The following is a 21202-nucleotide window of genomic DNA, read 5'->3' on the forward strand; positions in this document are numbered from 1 at the left end:
AGAAGGTGCCAAGGGTATCTGGGCCCAGGAAAGACTACTAGGGACAGCTCTGGGTGACCACACTAGGGTCATATCATTATCAGCACCTCTAGCCTTTCCCTGGTCCTTTTTGGGACTGGCTCATGGTCTCATGGCATCTTGTCCTAGCAACCCTCTGTTGGTCCCTTGATAGGAAGTGGCAGCACTGCGCCTGGGATACAGCATCAAGGCTGTCATGATGGTAATGACACTGAGGCTCAGAGTGGCCCTACAGCTCAGAAATGGTCATGATTCCTGTATCCCAGGCAGCCGCAGGGCACAGCCCACGTTCTTAACCCTGGCTGGGCCCTGGGAGAACAGGGTTCAAATCTTGGCTCTGCTACATAGGAGGCTGTGACCCTGAGCAAGTCCTTAATCTCTTGGTTTCCTCATCTGTAAGTGGGGTGGGGCAGGACCCTCTAGTCTAGATGCCACTGTGGATCCCGGCTCACATCTGCTCCACCTCTGCCCTGTGGGCCGGCAGTCTGGGGGCCTGGCTGTGCTGATGGGCATGCTCTGTGCTGCCCTGTCCCAGGGGGACTGCCCGGGAGTGGGCAGTGGCTGTGGGTGGGGTGGGGGCTGATTGTGGCACTTCCCACATAGCCAGCTCTGCACTGGTTGTTAGGCCAAGGGAGCCACAGAATGTTCTAGAAACTTAAGCTGAACACTGAAGGATGAAGATGATTCAGGAAAGAGTGGCAGGAGAAAGGCATTCTCAGCTGAGGGAGGAGCAGGGGCAAAGGCTGGGAGGGCTGGACAGACTAGGAGGGGCGTGTCCCTAGCTCAGGTCAGGTAAGGGGCTCTGACTGCCAGGCTGCACCAGAAGTCCTCTTTCTGCCTCACTGTCCCCCCCCCCCCCCCCCCGCCCAGTGTCCCTGACTGCACCTCCTTATAGCCCTGAGAAGCCCCTTGGGGACTCTGCCATCATCCCCACCCAGCTCTAAGCCTCCCTCACCCACCACCCTGACCGCTGCTGGCCCCGCAGCCACTCCTGCCCCCACTGCAGGCTGAAGCCAGTGGGACCTCCTGAAAGCAACTGTGATAATCTCAGCCCGCCCCACTCAGTCCTCCTCTGAACCTCCCCGAACAGGTCCAGGTGTCCTGCGGCCCCACACGCTGTTCCCGCCACTAGCGGCACCCTTCCCTCCCACTGCCCGCCCACCTTCCCTTCCTTGTGGAGGCCCTGATTGCTTCCAGACCATGGTGAGCCTCTCCTCTCTGGTCCAGCCAGCAGGGCCTGGGTGCCTTTTCTGTGGTTCTCAGCACTCTGTTACCTCACACATGGGGTGAGGGCAGAGAGCGGCGGATGGCTCCTCAGTGCCAGGCCTTGCGCCAAGCACTGTCTGAAGGGACTCTCAGAATTCCTATTTGCCAGACAAGGAAACAGGCTCAGAGAAGTGAAGTCACCCCCTCCCAGGCCACACAGCAGGTGAGGAGCAGAGCCTCCCTCGGAGATCCACACCTGCTGCTCCAGCATGACCCCTGGTGGCTGCCCTGCGGGGAAGGGGGGCCCAGGCCTCTCTCCCCTGCTACCCATCAGCCCCAGGCCATGGAGTGCTGGGCAGCCATGCTGGGGGCCCACACCGACACTCGACACTCGTCATAACACTGGCTCTGTGAAGGGTTTAATTAACTTCCTGTTTCAAGTTGGGTGGGGGGGATAATGAGTTTTAAGCAACACGTGATACCACAAGGAGGTCACACAGCATCAAGGATGTCAAAATAAATTAAGCTAGGGATCAGAGGCAGCCTGCAGGACGGGCAAGGGAGGAGCCGGGCGATGCCGGGGACAACTGGATGCCACCCTGAGGTGTCGGGGGCAGGCTGCTGCGGGGGGCTGGGGCTGGCTCTGGCCTGGGGGATGGGCTCAGGTGTTTCCTGTCTGAGGGGAGCAGAGGGTGGGACACAGCTGGTCCCCTCTGGGCTCGGCGAGACTCTCTGAAACAGCATCTCTAACAAGCCGTGCCCTCAGAGGCCCTGGGACACACGGGTTCTGCCTGGACACTGTCGTGAGGGGTTAGTGACCCACCCACTCATGCAGCTGCCCAGGTGTGGCCTATTTACCAGCCTGGTGCAGACAGGAAATATTATCTGGACGTTTCCGAAGGAAGAGAGTAGGGGTCAGGAAGCTCACACTTCCCCGTCCACCTCCTTCCTTCTCCCTCCCCCTTCCTCCCACACCAGCGGTGGTGGTACAACTGTGGACAGCACACAGGACGAGGCACTCGGAGTCCAGCGGCAGGACAGCAGCCAGGACTCAACACTCGGAGTCCAATAGCAGGACAGCAGCCAGGATTAAGGAGTGGGCCATGGGCGCCCCAGGGCAAATGCGTCTCAGTCCCGCAGCCTCAGGCCTGGGCACTGGGGTGCAGCTGTCATCTTAGCAGGTGGTTAGGGAGGCCGCAGATAGGAGGTGCCATCTGAGCAAAGCCCTGAATGAGGGGAGGGAGGGAGCCAAGTGGACAGCGTGGGGAGAGGTTCTGGCCAGAGCCAGTGAGCCCCAGCACTTAGCCCTCGGAGGGATCCCAAGAGTCAGGGCTGGACAGGTTTCTGATGACTGCTGCACCCAGGGGGGATGGTGAGGCCCCGGGCACTTGCCCTCCTGTCTGGGCCCAGCAATGGGCCTGGGTCTCTTGGCAGCTGAGACAGAGGTGTGTTCAGGCCCAGTTAAACCTAGGGAGGGCCCTGTCTGCATCCTCTCTTGGCCGGGGGCTCCAGGGAGGAGGCTGGTGGCCTTGAGCTTCAGCCCACAAGGCCAGGCCAACTGGTCAGGGAGGCAGACATTGGCCCGTGGGAAGGGGCTGTGGCCTTGGGTGCCCAGGCCCAGGCCGGAACGCTTGGCGTGGCTGCTTCTGGGCAGCGGTCCTGTATCCACAGTAGGAGGACCCTGGGCCCGCTGGCCACCCACCAGTCAGGCAGAGAAAGGTGTCTCGCGGGGCGCAGCCTCAGGTTCAAGACCAGAGCCCACTGTGGCACATTCTCAGGTGACACGGACAGGACCCATGGCATCCAGGTCCTGACCCCCCACAGCGGTGCTTGGGGGGATCCCGGTGATGTGGACCTGGCCCATCGCTGGTGGCCCTCTCTGTGGGACCCCGGACATGCGGATTCTTCTGCCTATGTGAGCGTGGCCTTCTACACCCTCTCCCTGGGAGGCTGGGTTCTCTGAGCTGTCTGTGGCCCCGAAGCCTAGACAAGCCCATCCTAAGGACATTCTCCAGCCATTCCTGGTGGACATGCCCTCTGGCCGCCCAGGCAAGCCTCCCCCTTCACGGGGTCTGGGGACGGGGCCTGGGGACGGGGCCTGCTGCCTGCTCCACCACCGGCTCTCTCCCTCCCGCAGCCCTGTCCCACGTGCCTGAGCAGAACCCCACGTGCTCCCCGGGCTGTCCCTGCCACCTGCCACTCCTCACCTGCTCCCAGGCACTATCTTCTCTCCGGGTCCGTGTCTGGACTGGTGGGGCCAAGGGGTCACTGGGGTCAGGCTTTGGGACCTGGTGGAGTGCAGTTGTCAGATACAGCGTTCACGTGACCTTGCTGCTGACACTCAGGCTGCCCTGCTCTTTGCCCCCTGCCTGGCAGCTCTGGGGGATCTGGTAGTCTCGGGGTGAGGGGCACTCAGGCTTCTAGAGGGGGCGAGCCAGGCCCTTGGGGCCCAGGCAGAAGGGCTCTGCCTGAGGATGGTGGGCCTGTGGGGGCTGGGCTCTGACTCCTCGGGTCCTAAGGGAGCCGTGGCCCCTGAACAGGGTCTGTGCCCACTAAACCCTCTCCCACCCCATCTGGCCCGCTCCCACAGCCCACAGGGGCCCTTCAGGATGCCCACCCCGGACCCCTCGCTTGGGCCGGCTCCCACAGATATGCCCAGAATCAGTCAGGTGTGTGGTTGTGTGTGTGGGTGCTCGTGTATGGTTGTGTGTGTGGTTGTATGTGTGCTGTGTGTGTGGCTGTGTGTGGGGGTGCTTGTGTGTGGTTTTGGGTGTGTGTGTGGTGTGTGTGGTTGTGTGTATGTGGTTGTGTGTGTGGCTGTCTGTGGTTGTGTGTGGCTATGTGTGTGGGTGCTTGTGTGTGGTTGTGTGTGTGGTTGTATGTGTGCTGTGTGTGTGGTGGTGTGTGTGGGTGCTCGTGTATGGTTGTGTGTGTGGTTGTATGTGTGGTGTGTGTGGTTGTGTGTATGTGGTTGTGTGTGTGGTTGTATGTGTGCTGTGTGTGTGGCTGTGTGTGTGGGTGCTTGTGTGTGGTTGTGGGTGTGTGTGTGGCTGTGGTTGTATGTGTGCTGTGTGTGTGTGGTGGTGTGTGTGGGTGCTCGTGTATGGTTGTGTGTGGTTGTATGTGTGCTGTGTGTGTGGGTGCTTGTGTGTGGTTGTGTGGCTGTGTGTGCGGCTGTGGTTGTGTGTGTGGTTGTATGTGTGCTGTGTGTGTGGTGGTGTGTGTGGGTGCTCGTGTATGGTTGTGTGTTTGGTTGTATGTGTGGTGTGTGTGGTTGTGTGTATGTGGTTGTGTGTGTGGTTGTATGTGTGCTGTGTGTGTGTGGTGGTGTGTGTGGGTGCTTGTGTATAGTTGTGTGTGGTTGTGGCTGTCTGGTTGTGTGTGTGGTGGTGTGTGTGGGTGCTCGTGTATGGTTGTGTGTGGTTGTGGCTGTCTGCGGTTGTGTGTGTGGCGGTGTGTGTGAGGCCTGGGAACAGTGCACCCCTGTGTGCTGTGAGCGTGTCTCTGAGCCCTTCGGTGAGGACGAGGGTGCCCCGCGTACCCGTGATGTGCGCCTGTGGTACCTGAGCTGCCCTGGCCCCGCTGGGCTGGCGAATGCTGCCACCTGCTGGCCAGGCTGCTACTGTCCACACACGGGCTCGCAGCCCCGCCGTGGGCTCAGGACCCAGGAGGGCAGGTTCACTCATGTCCCTCCCCGAAGACTAGAGCTGAGGGGTCCCCGATGTCGTGAGCCTCAGCACCCATGGGCACGTGACCCTGCAGAGCGCCAGGCTCATCCCTTCCCCCGCCAATCACAGCCTGTGGCAGGGCCTGGACGCCCCATCGTGTTTCCAGAGATGTGGAGGCTGGCCCGAGGCTGACCGAGGCATGGCGAGCTGGGCAGGGGCACCTAGTGTTGCAGACCTGGCCGACCCCACAAGGTGTCCACCACCAAGCCCCCAGATGGTGTTTCTCAAGTACGGCTCTGAGCCCACTGACTCCACCCACTGCAACCCCAACCCCCAGCAGGCACCCCTTGTCAGCTGCTGGCTTGCTCTGCCGCCCACAGTAGGTGTGTAAGTGCCAGATTGAGGGAGGCAGCCTGCTGGGCAGGGGGCATCGATGGGAGGGGCAGAGACTGAGGGCAAGGACCTGGGCAGGGTGTCCCTGGTGGATGAAAGTGTGGGGCCAGGGCCGGGTAGGACGAGGGGAGTGGCAGGGTGGGTGGGGCTGTGGGCAAGGTGGTCCTGCGCCATGTGCAGGACCCGTCTCCCTGTGGATGGCGTGGCTCCCCTCCCACTGTCCAGCAGCAGGTGTGGTTGGGGGCCTTCTCTGAGAGACGCTCCCCAACTCTGCCCCCAACAAGCCCAGGCAGCTGTCAGGGGCCGGACAGGGATCTGCTGACCTCCAAGTGCTTGTCCCCAACACAGAGGTCTCTGGAGACATCTTCAGGACTCGGGGTCCCTAGGGGTCAGAGCCTGTAGTGGGGGGCGGTCTCCGGGTCTGGTCCCCCCTGCTGTCTGTGCTGACTTCCGGTTCCCTAACCCAGAGGGGCCTGCAGCAGTGAGGCGTTATCTTCGCCGTGTTAACAGATCTGGGACCTGGTGGGACTGCTGCACTGCCGGTAGGCTCTGCAGGACCAGCTGACTCTGGGGCAGGACGAGGGTGGCGGCTCGGCGGGGCAGCAGGGTGGGGCTGGTGGGAGGACAGAGGCCACGGCGGAGGCACCCTGTGACAACAGTGGGCATATATTTGACAGCACGGATTGCTACGGTTTTACAGTACAACCTCAGAGCTCCCCCCACCCCGGGTTTATTCATCAGCACTAAAGAGGCACTCTGAGTGGCACACACACCTTCTACAAAAAAAGGCAGTTTGGGCTTGATTTGGTCTCTTTCAAAATATCAAAATTAGAACTTTTGACATACACACTGTACCTAAGGTTAAAATGAAGAAACAACAAAACAAACCGCAAACCTCAGAGACACCTAAGGACAGAAGGTAGCCTCTCCCCACCTCCTGCCCCCGTGAAGACACGATTCTGTTAAAAGGACACGTGTGCCGGCCCCTGGGTCGGGTCAGTGCATGAGCCGGCCTTGAGGGTCCCATCTGGCTGCTCCGACCTGACTGTGGGGCTGGAGCTGCACGCAGGCGGCTGGGAGCCAGTCAGGGCTTTTTGGGCCGCTGGTGCCTTGGGCAGCCTGCGCGACCCCTAGCGCCTCTTGGTCCGACCCCATCTCCCAGGTAAAACAAATCAAGGAAGCCTGTATTCACATTACATGAAAATAGCACCAGAAACTTCAGAGTAAAATTGCTCATACTTGCAGCAGAGAGCTCCGTGTAGGAGGCAGACTCTAGAGAGGGCAACTGCGGAGGCTGGGGTGGAGGTGGTGGGGCTGGAGACAGAGGACCAGGGGTCAAGGTGCACTAGAGACCAGCTTTTCTGTCAGCAGCACGGACAGTGGCCGCACAACCCTGTGGTCAGAGGCCTGTTGTTCTCTATGGGGCTGGGCAGCTCAGAGATGGCTCTTTGGCCCCCATCTGATTTCTAGGGTCGCTTTGGAATTCCAGCAACAGCAGCAACGACACTAAGATGGAGGCTGCCACCATCTGACTGGCAGCTGCCTCAACTTACTTCATGTTAGATGACAAGGGTGGGGGGGCCCTGTGGAAATCCTCAAAGCGAGGGGTTCTGTGGCATATTGGGCCTTAACTGTGGGGCACATGGGGCTGGGGGGATGAACCACTCTCTCCTTAACTTCTTGGTACTGGATAAACAGCTGCATGGCCTCAAAGAGGCTGCAGCTGGCCCAGCCCTCACCCTCACCTACCAGCTATAAAGGGGTTGCTGTCCACCCCAGGCTCTGCTCAAGGCATCACAGTTGCAGCTCTAGCACTAAAGTCTGAGCATTTTCATGGTACATCAGATGGATTAAGATGTGGCCACCAGGCAAACTCTCAGACGACTGGAGCCCCTCAAAAAAAGACCAGGGTCCCCCATTTGTGAGTTTGTCTCCAATCCTACTCCCAGGCACTTGCTGGCTCCTATAAATTACTCAGAAGAGTCCTTTTTCAAAGGGATCTTGAAACTGGTTAGTCTCTGACCAAACAGCTGACTGAGGAGGTGGCTCTGGGACTCGGCTGTGCGGCAGGCCCGGGAGTTAGGGGGTTCCGCACTGTGGACAGCCCCACCCTTCCTGGGGGGCCTGTGTAGAGGTCTTGTCTGGGGGAGGGCCTTGCTCAGCCCCTCCTTGCTGCATCTGAGGTCCCCGTGGGCATGGCCAGGCTCCCGCTTCTGCACCTCTGAGGATTGAGGGAGCATCGAGCTGTTCTGGCTACTGGGCTTGGGCTTGGGCTTGGGCTTGGCGGGGATCACGCGGCTGGGAGTTGCCTGCTTCCGGGGAGCCCGGGGGGGTTTGTTGGGGGCCGAGGGGCCTTTGCCCAGGCTCCCCACACCTTCGCTCCTGGCTGGCTCTGGGGCCCGGCCTTTTCTCTTCTTCTCACTGCTGTCTGCGTCCTCCCTGGGGCCCAGGCTCCCTCGCAGCCCCTGGCCACCAGCTTCCCTTGGCCCCTTGGGGTAGCCTTTGGCTAGGGCACGAGGGAGGGCCTTGTTTGGGGCAGGGCCCTGGCCTGGGCAGTCAGGCTTGGCTGGGGTGGTGGCTGTCTCGCTTTGGAGCCGTCCACTGGCTGGCTGGGGCTGGCTGCCGCCCACTGCCTTGGTGCCCTGCCGGGGGCCTCCAGCACCTTGAGAGCCTGGCTTGGCTTTGAGGGGGGTGGGCTTCGGCCTCTCCTCAGTGCCACGGGGGAGTTCACTGGGCACTGGGCTGGCTACCGCCTTCTTCAGTTGTCCTGGGACCTTGGGTGCTTTGTTGGGGGTGGATGAGCTTGACCTGTCCTTTGATAAACTCCCGCAGCCCCTAGGCTTGGGGGCACTGCCTCTGTGGGAGGGGCCCCCTGTCGCCCCTGCAGGCACCGCATGACACGTGGACACCTGCTTCTCCTTCCAGAGCAGAGAGGGGGCTTCCGGGTGATTGTCAGGGGCACATCTGCCAGGTACACTTGGGGTCCTGTGTTTCCCTGAGAACGGGCCAGCTGTCCTCTTTTCCTCTACCTCTTGGTCTGCGGCCCCCAGCAGGGGCAGAGAGCCTCCCGGCAGGAAAGCCTGCTGGAGGAGGTGCTCAGGGCTGCCTGGGGAGGCCTCATCCTCGGAGCTCTCCAGGGCCTGGTCTGGCTTGTGGCCATTTTTGCCATCAGCCGAGGCCGCTGGGAAAGGAGACAAGGATGGGGGCAGGAGCTCTTGGTGGTCTAGAGGGTCTATGGGCTTTTCTGGGGTCCCGGGCCGCCCGGCGGTGGTGCCGGGAGCTGCCTCTGGGCAGGGCTGGAGCAGGGCTGGGAGGGACCCCTCACTCCGGGTGGGGCTACTGCCCTGGGACAGAGGCCCATCCGCGCTGGACCTGGCGGGGCTGCTGGGCGCAGCCACTCTGCGCCGTTTGCTAGGCAGCGTGCCCTCTCGGGTCGAAGCCTTCCTCCCGGGGGCGCCGGGCCTCCTCACGCCGCGGAACGTGAAGGGCTGCTGCCCCTTCCTCCGGTGTTTGTCCATATGCCGGTCGAACTGCTCCTTTTTGGCGAAGGTGTAGTTGCAGGAGCTACAGACGAAGGACCGCTTGCTGATGTGCGTGACGTTGGCGCAGAGCTCGCAGGCGTACAGCGGAGTGTGCGCCAGCTCCAGCTCCCCGCTCAATCCGTGTTCGCCGCCCAGGTGCGCGCGCAGCTCCTGGTGTTCCGGGTAGACGCGCGGGCACTGCGGGCACAGGTAGACGCGCTGCGGGCTGTGCACCGCCAGGTGGCGCTGCAGCTTGAAGGGCTTGGGGAACCGCTTCCCGCAGTGGTGGCAGTCGCGGGCCGGGTCCTTGCAGTTCTGGTGCACCGGGACAGCCGGGAGCTGGGGCTCGCCGTGGGGATGGGCTTCGGGGGACGCGCCGCCGGCCGGGATGGGGCGCGCGCAGGCGGAAGGGCTGCCCTGCGCCGAGGCGCCGACCGCGTCGCAGCCGCGGCTGCGGGCCTGGGGCCTCCGCCGCTCCCTCGGGAACGCCTTCCAGGCTCCCGCGTCCGGCCCCGACGCCTCTGCGCAGCCCTCGCCTGCCTTGCCGGAGACTGAGCGCTTGCCCCGATGGGATCTGGAGGCCTGCCCCGCGATGCCGCTCAGGAAGTGCGTGACTACGTCGCCGCCCTCCCAGCATGAGGGCAGGTCCCCCAGCGACCGCCGCGCCTGCCCCTTGCGGGCGAAGCGCACGGCGTGTTCTCGGAGGTGTTCGTTGTACATCCAGACGTCGGACACCTCCCGCAGGCACATGCCGCAGGCCCACAGCCCTGCCTTGCTCTGCACGTGCTTCTCCAGCAGGTGCTCCCGGAGCAGCTCCCGGGAGCCGAACCTACGCTCCACGCACATATAGCAGGTGGGGGGCGGGGAGGGGCTGTGAGCCAGCTTGTGCAGGTCCAGCTCGCCCAGGCCGTGGAAGCGCTGGAAGCACACCCTGCACTTGTAGGACGCTCTCCTGGCCTTGGCATGCTGGCCTTCGCCTGCGGCCCTTCTTGCCCTGTCCGCCTCCTCTGTCCTGCTCCGTGGGCCCTGGGAACCGGCCGTGGCCTTGACATCCAAGAAGCTGGTGCTGGGGAGACCCACAGGGTCTTCACAGGGTCCCAGGAAGCACAGGTCCTGTATCTCCAGTTTGGTGCCAAGTGTCTCCAGGTCCATGACACCCCTGGGCACCCCACAGTCGTAGTGCTCCCGCTCCAGGTTGGGGGGCTCAGGGCTCACATCTCCTAGAGAAGAGGTGACCTCGTCTGCAGGGGCCTGAAGCTCCAGGCCTCGCCAAGCTGCCGGGACCATGTGTAGCTCGGGGATGTTTTCCGACGGGTGGTCCTCAGAGCAGCAGGGGTTCGCCTCCAGGTCCCACAGGCTGGGGCCTGGGGCCCAGGGGTCGATGCCCGGAACCTTGCTGTTGAGGAAGCCCTCCAGGAGGAAGGACTCAGGCAGCTCGGTGGCCTCATCACCCCATGGGTCCTCGTGGGACAGGCAGAGCGAGCCAGAGTCACTGAGGTCTGTGGGCAGGCGGGCAGAGGACAGAGTGACACTGCCCTCTACCTGGCCACTGGGCTCCGCCCGGGGCGGGGGCTCCGACTTTTTACAGCGCTTCCCATAGACACGGGGGTTCTTCTTCCGAGCCAAGCGGTCTCCCAGGGGGAAGAGCTGGGAAAAAGAGGCCTCATCATCCAACAAGCTCAGAGGGTCCCCACGCTCCGGGCTGGGGGCTTTAGGAGCCATGCCCTCCTGCTCTGAGACACCCTCTCCTGGGCTGTGCAGGGGGGCCTGGGGGCAAGGACTGCTGATGGTGCTGCCTGCTTCAGAACCATGAGTCTCAAGGGGGTCCCGGGGGGCCCAGGGGGGCCCCTGCCCCTCCCAGACACCATGCCCTGATCTGCTGTCGGCCTCTCTACTGACCCCTGCAGGCTTACCCCCATTCTCCCTCAGTGGCTCTTCACAGATGCCAGATGTCCTGGTCTCTCTGGGTCCCCCACACCCTCTTACCAGGGCTGCCTTCTGCTCCCCTGGCCCTTCCCCCGGAGGCGTCCCCTCCACCATCCTTGGACGAGCCACCCAGTCCCCAGGTGGCTTCTGTGCAGGTGTCTCCTCCAGGTCCGTGGCCTTGGTCTCTTGCTCTGTTTTGGGTGAGGGGCGGCGGCAGCTGGCAGCGGAGGTGGATGGACTCCAGCAGCTTCCATCTGGAGTCACGTTGGCAGGGACCTGGGGACTGCTCTCCTCCCGGAACCTTCTTGCTCTGGGCTTCCTCGCTTTCTTGTTAGATTTCCCCTCTGACTCGCTGGGGAAGTCTGTGGGCGGTCTGCCGCGCCTCTGGCCCCCGCCTCTCTCTGCCTGTTTGGGTCGGAGCTCTTCCCTCCCCAGCCGGTCCTGCTTCCTGGGCTCTGCAGGCCTCACGTCCACCCCTTGCCTGATTGTATCTGGGGTGTGTGGCTCCCAGCTTGGGGGACAGCCTGGAGCTCCCAGGAGGCTGAGCCCCTGCCTGAGTCCCTTGGATGTCTCGGGACCCAGGGCATCCTCAGGAGCCATAGAGCCATGAACAGTGGGCGCTGCCCGGGCCTGGCTGGGGTCTCCTGCCAAGCGCCCAGGTTCCTCCTTCCCCAGCGCTCTGCGACTCTTCTTCCCGGGCCGGTGGCACGTCTGGGGAGCAGGTTGGGGCGCTCGGCTTGGCTGGGACGCAGCACCCTTGTGCAGCCCATGCTTCCTGGCTCGGTGGCGGCTCAGGCCCGGCCTGGAGCGGAAGGAAGCTGAGCAGACCTCGCAGGTCACCGGCCGCCCGCTGGGGGCTCCGCCTCTCCAGTGGCCATTCTCAGTGAACACTGGCTTCTTTTTAAAGCCACGCGGCTTCTGTCTGAGGTTCTGGGGACTGAGGGCATCTGCCTGGGGTCTCTGGTGGAGGGCACTTTGCGGGGAGTGGGCTCTGGAATCGTTGGTTGTGCTACCTGGGCAGAGCTCTGTGGAAGGGCAGGTCACCGGCACACCCCTGGCACCAGCCTCAGATGCCTTGGTAATGGCAGGGGGCCTGGCCCCAGGCGTCTCCAGGCTCTTCTGTCCCTGGAGGCTGGCCAGAGCCTTGCCTTCTTGGCAGGTTTGGGGATCTGGCCACATGGCCTCCTGTGTGGAAGGGTCAGTGGGCACAGTGGTGACACCCTGGCCTTCCTTGTTGCCTAGGGGTTCAGAGGAGGAGCCTGTGGGCACCCCATCTGGGGGCATGATGGGCAGGACTCCCCTGGGGTCTGGCCACTCAGCCCTGGGGCCTCTGAGTGCCCCCAGGCCACCTGTGGTATGGACGCTGGGCAGGGCAGCAGACTTGACAGTCACTCCCGGGGTGCTGACGGTAGTTGGGTGGGGAGGGGTGGCACGGGCAGGGGAGTCTCTTGGCCTCTCTTTTCTGGAAGCTTCTAGGGTTTTTGACACATGACCTCCAGGGCGGGCCCCTCTGTGGGCGGCACTGACGATGCTGATGAAGCTGGGCTCCTTGGGAGGGTCTTCCAGGGGGCTGCCGTCCCCCAGGAGAGGGTGGTGAGCCGGGCTTTCCTTGAGGCCACAGTGGCTTGTCTTCAAAGAGGGGGACACTGCCAGGGGTGCCGCAGTGCCTGTGGGTGCTGGGCTGCAGTTGGCCCCTTCTGGAGGTGTCCAGGTGGGAGAAGAGGCCGACAGAAGCTGAGGGCTGGCAGCGCCCCCATGGGATGGAGACGCTGGGAGCAGCTCCCTGAGCTCCTCTGAAGGTGCCATGGGAGGGCCTTCCTGCTGTAGGGGCTTGAGGCCACGGGGATCGGAGGGGGCTGCAGAGGCAGACGAAGGGGTGCGGCTGGCCAGGTCCCTGGTGGGGGGCTCTGGGCTTTCCCCAGTGAACAGCAGATGCTTCCTAAAGCCTGGGCCAGCTGCCACCGCATCCAGAGTCCAGTCCCCGGGCCTGTCTGGGGTGTGGGCTGCCACCAAGGCTGGGACTGAAGAGTCTGTCTCAGAGGAGGTGGGGCTTGGGGTGTCCTGTGCCTCGTTGCAAAGGCCCATGGCTGCCCTGCTTCCCTGGAGCTGTGCCCCCAGCTGGTCTGCAGCCCTGACCAGCCCAGCCGGTGTGGTTTCAGGGTCGGCACTGGCTGTGGTGCAGCTGTCCAGTCTCCCTGGCCTCCCTCGGTCACCTGGCTGCAGGTGGCCAGCTTCGGCTTGGCCCCTGGGCTTCTCCGCCTGGCCGTGTGTGCCTGCATGTCCATCTTTGTCTGGCTCCAGCTGACATCCGGCCACGGTGGTCATCTGCATGTCTCCCAGGGAGCCCAGGGCAGGGCTGTGGGCCACTGTCCCTCCTTCCTTGCCATCACCTCCCAGATCTGAGGGATTGCTGTGCAGAGGGCTCTGGGTGTCAGCAGGGGGGTTTGCCCTTGAGCCCTGGGCATCATCTCCCCTCTCAGCCGCTCTGGCCACCAGGAGCTGCAGCTGATGAAGTGGGCTGGAGGCTGGGTCCTGGAGCCTCCCGCCCAGGCTGGGATTGGGCGCAGAGGCACAACTTGGAGAGACTCCTACTGGCACAAACTCCTCCTTGCCCTCAGGGCCAGAGCCTGCTGCGACAGGGGGTAGGAGCCCTGTTCCTCCTGGCTCACCTGTGCTGCTCACAGAGTGTCCCCTGGGGGCGCTGCTATGAATGGCAGCAGAAGGTGGGGTGGCGCCCAGAGGCAGAAGCTCGGCACCCCGAAATGCCAAGCCAGGCGCTAGATGGGCAGTGGGGCTGCTGAATGCCTCCAGCTCCAGAGGATCTTGACAGGGCCCAGGTGCCTTGCGGGGTCCCGGGGAAAGCCCCCCTCTTGGTGGGCAGGGAAGGAGCAGTGGGAGGCTTTGGCCATGTTGTGTTCTGGGGGCCCCGTGACCCTTAGGAAGCGAAGGCTCCAGGCTTGGGCTGCGCTTCGCTAAACTCCCCACATCTGACATGGGGTCTGGTACGCAGACTTCCTGGTGGGCCCTTTGGCCTCCTTCGGCTCTGGGGGGCCTTGTCTTCAAGACTCTGGCTTTCTGCACTAATTGGAAACTGAGGCTGGCCCCCACGGGGCTGGAAGGACCCTGAGGAACCATGTCCTTGTGGGTGCTGGGGGCCAAGGCTCCTTCCCCCAGGGTCAAGGGTGAGGGCCACTCCTCCTGGGGGCTCGCCAGGGTGCCCCCCGTGGTGTCCGTCCCCTCCCCGTGTGGACTCGACCCCCCGGGACCTGTGGTGCTGGCCCTGCACGGCTCTCCCGGGGCCCCCTGTGGGCCTCTGCTCTGCAGCTGACTCTCCAGTTCCGTGACCAGCCGTTTGATCTCCAACTCCTCCTCGGACAGGTCGCGGGTACCTGTGGTGCTACACTCGACAGCCCTGGCGGGCAGAGTGCTAAGGCTGGCGGTCACGGGCCCTTCACTGGGACACTGCTGACTGAGAGTCTTTTCCCCCAAGAGGCTGGGAAAGAGGCCCGGATGGCTGGGTGGCACCGGGGACACTTCCTCCAGCAGGGACCAGCTCCTTTCAGGCAGAAGAGAGGGGTACGGTGGGTCTAGCTGGGGTTTCCTCGGGGAAGGGGCAGCACACGCACGCAGCACAGGGGTGTCCCTGTGCCCAGAGAGGCTGCCGTAGGTTGGCGGGTGGAAGTTGTCCCTGGGCAGCCCCGAGGGGAGGGGCGTGGGCTCCAAGGCCAGCACCGATTGGTCTCTGCCTGGGTCTGTGACGCCTGTGTAGGGCGGACTCCTGGGCAGCTTTGGCTCTGGGGAACTGGCATTGTGGTCATCCTGGCATAGGCATGCCCTAATGGCTGGTGGGCTGTCTGGGGCTGAGGAGTGGGAGCCCAGGTCTTTGTGGAAACAGCCGGCCAGGTCTTTGGGTCCGAGGAACAACTCACTGCGGGGGCTGCTGTAGGGCTGAGGCCCCTTTCTGGCAGCTGGAGCCTCCATGGACTCTCCAAGACCAGGGGTCTTCACAAAGAGGGTGCTGGGGTCCAAGTGGACCGTGTGGACAGCGTTAGCAACAGGCACCAGTGATTCTCCGGATGGAGAGGCAGGCAGGTCCTCTCTGTCCTGAGAGGTGACTGGCTCCAAGCACCGATGTGCACCCAATGTGGGTGAGCTTGCGAGGGGCAGCACTGTGTCCTCCCTGTGGAGCTGTGGTTGCTCGGGAGCTGGGGGGCAGGGGCCGCCTCCCCTGCAGGGAGCTGGAGAGGAGTCTGGAGCCTCCTTGTGAAGTTCCGTGGCATCAGGGGGAAGGTCATCAGCGATTTCAGGGGTCTCAGTGTCTTGAGGGAAGCCCGGAGGCGGAGGACTCTCCTCTGGGGTCTCGGCACCAGTGAGATCCTGCAGGAGAAGCTGGGGGCCTTTCTCCTCCGGGTCCACTCCAGCCTCTGGGTTGTGCGACGGGCCCTGGGCCCTGGGACTCTGGCTGGGGCCTGGCTCAGGCCTGCCCAGCTCCTTGGGGCCCGGGTAGCCCCCAGACCTCGCAGCCTCCTGCTTCACTACCTTCCTGGGTTTCTGCTGCTGCCCATCCTCTCTGGGGCCTGGGGTCAAGTCCACTTCCTTCCTCTTCTCGCCCCGGCGCCATCGCCGGCCGCTGGGGCGGGGCCGGCCTCTGAAGCGGGAGCCCGGGGCTCGCGGTCCGTCCTCCTCCTCAGACTCGGAGGCACAGTCGCAGTGCTGGGGCCTGCCATCCAAGGCACCTGGGGCTGGGCTGCGCCCACCTGCCCGGTTCTTCTGCTGCACGATCTTGTGGATGAGCTCCTTGCTCCAGGTGCCGCCCCGTGCCCGCCTCCGCCTGCAATCCTGGCTGGGGGACAATCGGAGGCGCCGGGAGCTCCTGGTCTCCACCAGCAGGGCCCGGCCCCCGGGGTCTGTGTGGCTCTTGGGGGCCTGGGTTCTGAGATCCCGCGGGCGGGCCTCAGCCCGGCCTTTCCTCCGTGGCCTCAGGCGGGCGGCCCTGGAGCCCCTGCCAGGCCTCTTGGTGGTGTTAACCGTGTCCAGCTCTTTCCGAAACAACTTGAACCGCTTTCCTCTCCTCTGCTGGCCAGCCAGGCTGGCCCCATCTGTCTCTGCAGGTGCTGGGCCCAGGGAGCGGGTTTTGGGCCTGGGGCCGGCTGGGTAGCCCCCATCCCCAGGCTGGCGGGGCTGGGTCTCCAGCGGGACATCCACTGCTGGGGGTGGGGCTGGGGCTGGGGCTTTGTTATCTGGTGTTGCCCCCAGCCTGGCCTTGGGGGGCTGCCCGGCAGCGGGGCCCTTGGGCCCAGAAGGTTCCTCGTCAGTGAAGACATCAATGAAGCTGCTGTCGATCTCGGGGTTGTCGGACTGGTACTCCAGGCCATTGAGTGCCTCCGTGATGAGGCTGTCCAACTTGGCAGCGTCCTCCAAGTCCAGGTCCCCTGTGGGGAGCGGGAAGGGGGTGGCGGTGGAGCCGGGCAGGAAGCTCGTCCTCATGGGGTCATCTCTGCCTTCGGGCCGGAGGTCTCCGCCCAGCAGGAAGGGAGCTGTCCTGGTGTGGCTGAGTGGGCTTGGGGTCCTGCCGGCGGGCACTCTGGGGGTCGCAGGGAGACCCGGGGGCTGTTGGTGGTTGTCCTGGGCCCTGGCTGGCAGCAGGCCGCAGAACTGCCGGTGGCCCAGGAAGGCGGCCAGGCTGCTGTAGTTCCGGTCACACTGCCTGCAGGTGAGCAGCACGTCCAGCTGGTCCAGGCTGGCGCTGCTGAGGGGGAAGTGGTGGGCGGAGTAGGGGGGCGGGCCCTGGGGGAAGCCCTCCAGGCTCGCACTGCCCGCCTGGAGCCCCGAGTTGGGGAACGAGGTCTCCTCCAGCCCCTCTGTGGGGAAAGGGAAGGTCTTGGCTGGCTCTGGCTGGTAGTGGATGGGGAGGCTGTGCGAGGGCTCGGGGGATGGGAAGGGGCTGCCAGCTTCCTGGGGGTGAGGGGCTGGGTGGAAGAAGGCAGAGGGCGCGAGCGGCCCAGGCACCTGGCTCTCATCCGAGCTGGGGTTGGCTGGGCTGCTAGACAGTGGAGAGAGTGATGAGCAGGTGCTGCTGGCCGTGTGGGTGGCCGGGGAAGGCAGGGGGGACTCACTGGGGGAGGCTCCCACCACCCTGGGTGGGGGCAGGCCGGGGGGTCCCCGGGGTGAGGCCTGCGGCTGGGCTGCCCCAAAGAACAGGGGCTGGGCTCCCGGGTCCTTCAGCCCGTTGTAGGCAAACAGGCCAGGGGAGCCACTGCTGTGCTGGCCCGGGCTGTTTCTCAGGACAGCCAGCTTCTCGCCCGGCCCGGCTGTCTTGCCCATAGCACCTGGGGCTCCCTGGCTGCCCCCCTGCCACTCGGGGGTCCCTGGGGGGAAAGGCAGTCGGTTCAGCATCTCCATTCGGTGGGGGCCAGGTCCGGCAGCAGGGAGCACCTGGGTCCAGGGCAGCGGGGGGCTCTGGGGCAGGCTGAGCCGCTGGCCTGGGCCGGGCTGGGCTTCGAAGAACGTGGTGGCTGGGGGACCCAGGGGAGGTGGAGGGTAAGAGGCCGGGGCGGGGTCCCACAGCGGGGGCAGTCTGGTGGTGGGAGGCCCTGAGGCGGCCAGCTCTGTGTCCCGAGGCCCTGGGCTGGTGCCCACTCCACTGGCTCCGGGGCTTCCATAGGCCTGCCCGGGAAACTGCCTCTGGGACAGGGAGTTTGGGGGCCCCCTGGGGCTCCCTAGCCCTTCATGGGCTGAAGGAGGTCTCTCAGGGAGCACTTTGGTCATGCTCTCGTGCAAACTGTCCCGGAAGGTGGCTGTGCTCTCCGAGAAGGGGTTGGAGGCCGGGTGAGCAGCACTAGAAGGAGGGAGCACACCGCCAAGGTCGCTGGGTGCCTCCAGGCCGCCGGGTCGGCTGGAGTAGCAGGGTGGGGGTGGGGGGGCCGGGCGGGCAGCCAGGGGGTAGGCCGGGCCCGTGCCCACTGTTTCCGGCCACGCTCCCCGAGGCTGGTGGAAGGCGAGCACCACCGCCCGTTCAGGGTACTTGGGCCCAGCCGTGTCCTCTGGGAAGGGTCTCCGGCTGGCCCCCTGCAGCTCCGGGAAGGGGTACTGAAAGGCCACCACCCCGGGGCTGCCGCCTTCGGGAAAGGGCTCCGGCTCAGTGGGGGGGACCCCAAAACTAGCACCTGGGAAGCTGTTCTCAGCTGGGGGAGGCCAGGCGTCAGCCCCACTGGCCTGGAATTCCAGGTAGGAGGCTGGCCGACAGGGGCTGGTGCCCCTGCTCTGGGGGGCCCTGAGGGGCGGGGGCCCGGGGGTGGCACTCGGTGAGGTATAGTTGGTGGAGGTAAAGCTGGAGGGGGTCTCCTGGAAGCACTTTTGGAAGCTGAGCTCCTCCGGGGCAGGAGAGGCCTCGGCCCTGGGACGGCCGGGCCTGAGACCGGCTCTGGTCCCTTGGCTTGGGGGCATCTCTGCGTCTAAGGGCCGGAGGGCCTCGGGCTGCAGGCCCTCAGGGGTATTCCCATCCAGGGTGGGTTTGGGCCTTGTGCTGGCGATGCTCAAACTGTAGAGCTGCTGGGGGCTGCTGGCTGCCCTGCCTGCCCGCCGGACACGAGCCTGCATGAGGTTGCTCCCCGCTGGGGTTTGGGGGCCGCTGCCCTTGCCGGGGCCGCTGCTCAGGGCCTGCACTCTGGGCAGCGGGGCCTCGGCCACCCCCTTCCCAGCCTGCTGCACCTGGGTCTTGGGGTCATCCCTGGCCTGGGTTCTGCTGCCCATGGCCTTGGTGGTCCTGTTGGCCAGGGCACTGATCTCTCCGGGGGGCCGCAGGGGGCCCCCCGTGCCACTGGTCGCCGGGCAGGGCTGCAGGTCTCCAGTCATGGTTGGGGGTGGCGCTCCGAGGGGCTGCTCCCCAGGCATGGCCCCTCCGTCCTGGGCGCTAGGAGGATGCTGTGGTCCGAGGAGGGCCGCAGAAAGCGGGCTGGGCGGCCATCCTGGCCCCTCGAGGAGCCCTGGAGAAGCCTGCTCGCATGGTCCTGACAAGCCTGCAAGAAAAGGACAGAGTAAGTGGGGAACAGTGGCTCTGTGGCTCTGTGGTGGTGTGGCAGGCTGGAGCAGAAGTGGTGGGCACACAGCCTTCCCTTTTAGGGGTGGCGGCTTGGCTCTGATGGTCCCTCGAGAGATGAGGGAAGATGAGCCAGACTGAGGAAGGGCTTAGTGGGTGGGTGTGGGCTGGGGGTGGGGAGGAAGAAGGCAACGAGAGTGAATGCTGCTGGGGGCCGGAGGTGTGGGAAGACCCTGGCCACCCCCGAGCAGCCCTGCAGGGCACCAGCTGGGCCCTGAGCAGGAAGGCCCCATGTGGCACGTTGCTTCCAGACCTGCAGAGGCCTCACAGTGGGGGTAATGGGCACCAGATGCCAGGGCAGACAGCCCAGGAAGGACAGAGGGCGGGTCTGGCCGAGGCTCCCACCTGCTGCCCCTGCAGCGGACCCTCAGCTTCCGGAAGCCAATGGCTCCTTTTCCTGGGCCCTGAATTGACCTGCTGTTTGGGGCACACGTGTCTGCCGTGTGTTCATGACCCTCAAGCGAAGCTCAGCCCCCACAGGCCTCTGGAGAAAAGCCCCATCCTGAACGCTGAGCTTCTGGAGTGCAGGGAGATGCTGGGTGAGGGGAGCCCCAGGCCCCCCCTCTTGTCTCTGTGACCCCACAACCCTACTCCCACCCCAGCAGCTCTGGGGGTCTCATTCTCAGAGGAAGCCTGGGGCTGGCTGGTCACCTTGCTTATTTCCTTGGCTTTCCTGGGGCAGTCCAGGGAGGTCAGCCGCCAGCTCTGAGGTCAGGGCAGGGACTCCTCGACTCAGGGGGTGTGGTCCAGGTGCCGGACAGCAGAGGGCATCTTGTCACCCACCTTGCCCCTTCCTCAGCCAGGCCAGTCCTGCCTACTGGGGAGGTCCTCCCTCTGAGGTGGAGGCCTCCCCCCTGCTCTGGGCTGCATTGCCCCAGGTGAGTCCTCAGGTCCCCTTTCAAGGGCTCCAAGGGTTGAGAGCCCTTGGGGGCAGGGCTCCTGGGTGCCGTGTGCTGAACGGATAATGATGGCAGAACAGAGGCCTGAGCTCCCGTGGGCCCTGCTGTGGACCAGGGCACAGAGTGCTTCCCATCACTCCTCTCGTTCTCTCAGTGGCTTGAGAGGTCATAGCATTATCATCACCCCTGATTTATGGGTGAGATGCACTTCCCGAGTGAGTGAGCGAGATGGAGGGAGACAGGGCAGTGGGGCAGGTGGGGGCCAGGCCAGGCAGCTCCGGTGTCCACGCCGGCCATCCCTTCTACAAACCTGGGAGTCGGCCCTCAGCTGGATTGCTGCGCAGCTTCCTTGTGGGTGGGGATTTCTTGGCTGCAAAGAAAATGGGGAGCATGTCAGCATTACTCTGGTGCTTGGCTGGGGACCGAGAGCCCCAGGGGGAGTTGGTGAGGGAGCATAGATCTGCAGAGCCCCCGGAAAGCCGCTGAGGGCAGGGCTGTGGGGAGCTGGGTGAGCTTGGGGGACCCCCAGCCTTGGTGGGCTGGGGACAGGGCTGGGCTGCAGGGCTGGGGTCAGCTGGAGGCCTTCGCACTGGGTTAAGAGTGATTTTACGTTTCTTGTTGTGGTATTTCATGTGCATAGATCACAGGTTCCTGTGGTTCGAAAGTCTGAAGTGAGACGCTCCACAATGCCCCCATCTCCACCCCCAGCCCACGGATACTCTTTCCCTGCCTTGCTGGGTCAGCACAGGAAGCAGCTTCTTGTGTTTCTTTCCAGAGTTTCTTGATGCAAATACCAGCAAATGTAAATAAATATTTCCATTTTCCCCCTTTCTTCGAGACAGTCCACTGCACACACAGTCCATTGTGCGTTACTTTTTGCATCTGAACATTGGTGGTACCTCCACAGCACCCCTAAAGCAACTCCTGGCTGATGTCTGTCTATCCACCTCTCCACCAACACGCGGCTATGGGACATTCTGCGGAACAGCTATGCCTACACCCAGACCCTTCTGGGTGGACAGATGCTGGGTTGTCCTCTCTGGGCCTTTATAAGTAGTAGAGCAATGAATATGTGTAAGGAGACCAGCAGAACAAACCCAAGGAAGAAACAGCATGGTCAAGGGCAAATGCACTTGTGATCTAAAGACACTGTCAGGTTAACCACTGTTGTGGTTTCAACATTTGGCCACAAATTCTTTGATCCTCCTCCCTCCAAAAGGTGGAGCCCAAGTCCCTCCCCTGCAACAGGGGCTGGACGTGGCGACTGGCGACCGATGAAAAGAATACCTGCCCAAATTCCGGACCCACAGAAACCCGTAGATTTCAAGCTGCTATGTGTCACACAGCATTAGGGAACTACTAGGACAATTCTTGGTGGTTGTGCTGACTTGCATCCGCCCCCCCACCCCGAGATGTGGAGACTCTTGAGATGTGGAGATTTCTGGCAGCACAGGGCGGGAAGCATGCCCTTGC

At 63.8% G+C, this 21202-nt stretch overlaps 1 protein-coding gene across 1 annotated transcript; it reads right to left on the reverse strand.

The window, feature by feature from the left end:
* Positions 1-5933: 5933 nt before the first annotated feature.
* On the reverse strand, positions 5934-20095 carry ZNF469 (zinc finger protein 469). Its single transcript, XM_020911696.2, has 2 exons — positions 20040-20095; positions 5934-18750 (listed from the first exon to the last, which is right to left on the reverse strand). Exon 2 carries the CDS (start codon positions 18623-18625, stop codon positions 7256-7258), a length of 11370 nt encoding a protein of 3789 aa, XP_020767355.2. The 5' UTR covers positions 18626-18750; positions 20040-20095; the 3' UTR covers positions 5934-7255.
* Between the last annotated feature and the right edge of the window lie 1107 nt (positions 20096-21202).

Source organism: Odocoileus virginianus, chromosome 20, assembly GCF_023699985.2.
Source record: "Odocoileus virginianus isolate 20LAN1187 ecotype Illinois chromosome 20, Ovbor_1.2, whole genome shotgun sequence".
Classification (NCBI taxonomy): Eukaryota; Metazoa; Chordata; class Mammalia; order Artiodactyla; family Cervidae; genus Odocoileus; species Odocoileus virginianus.

Excerpts from the sequence above, each read along its gene's own strand:
- ZNF469 (XM_020911696.2), bottom strand. The coding sequence starts at position 18,625 with ATGCCTGGGGAGCAGCCCCTCGGAGCGCCACCCCCAACCATGACTGGA.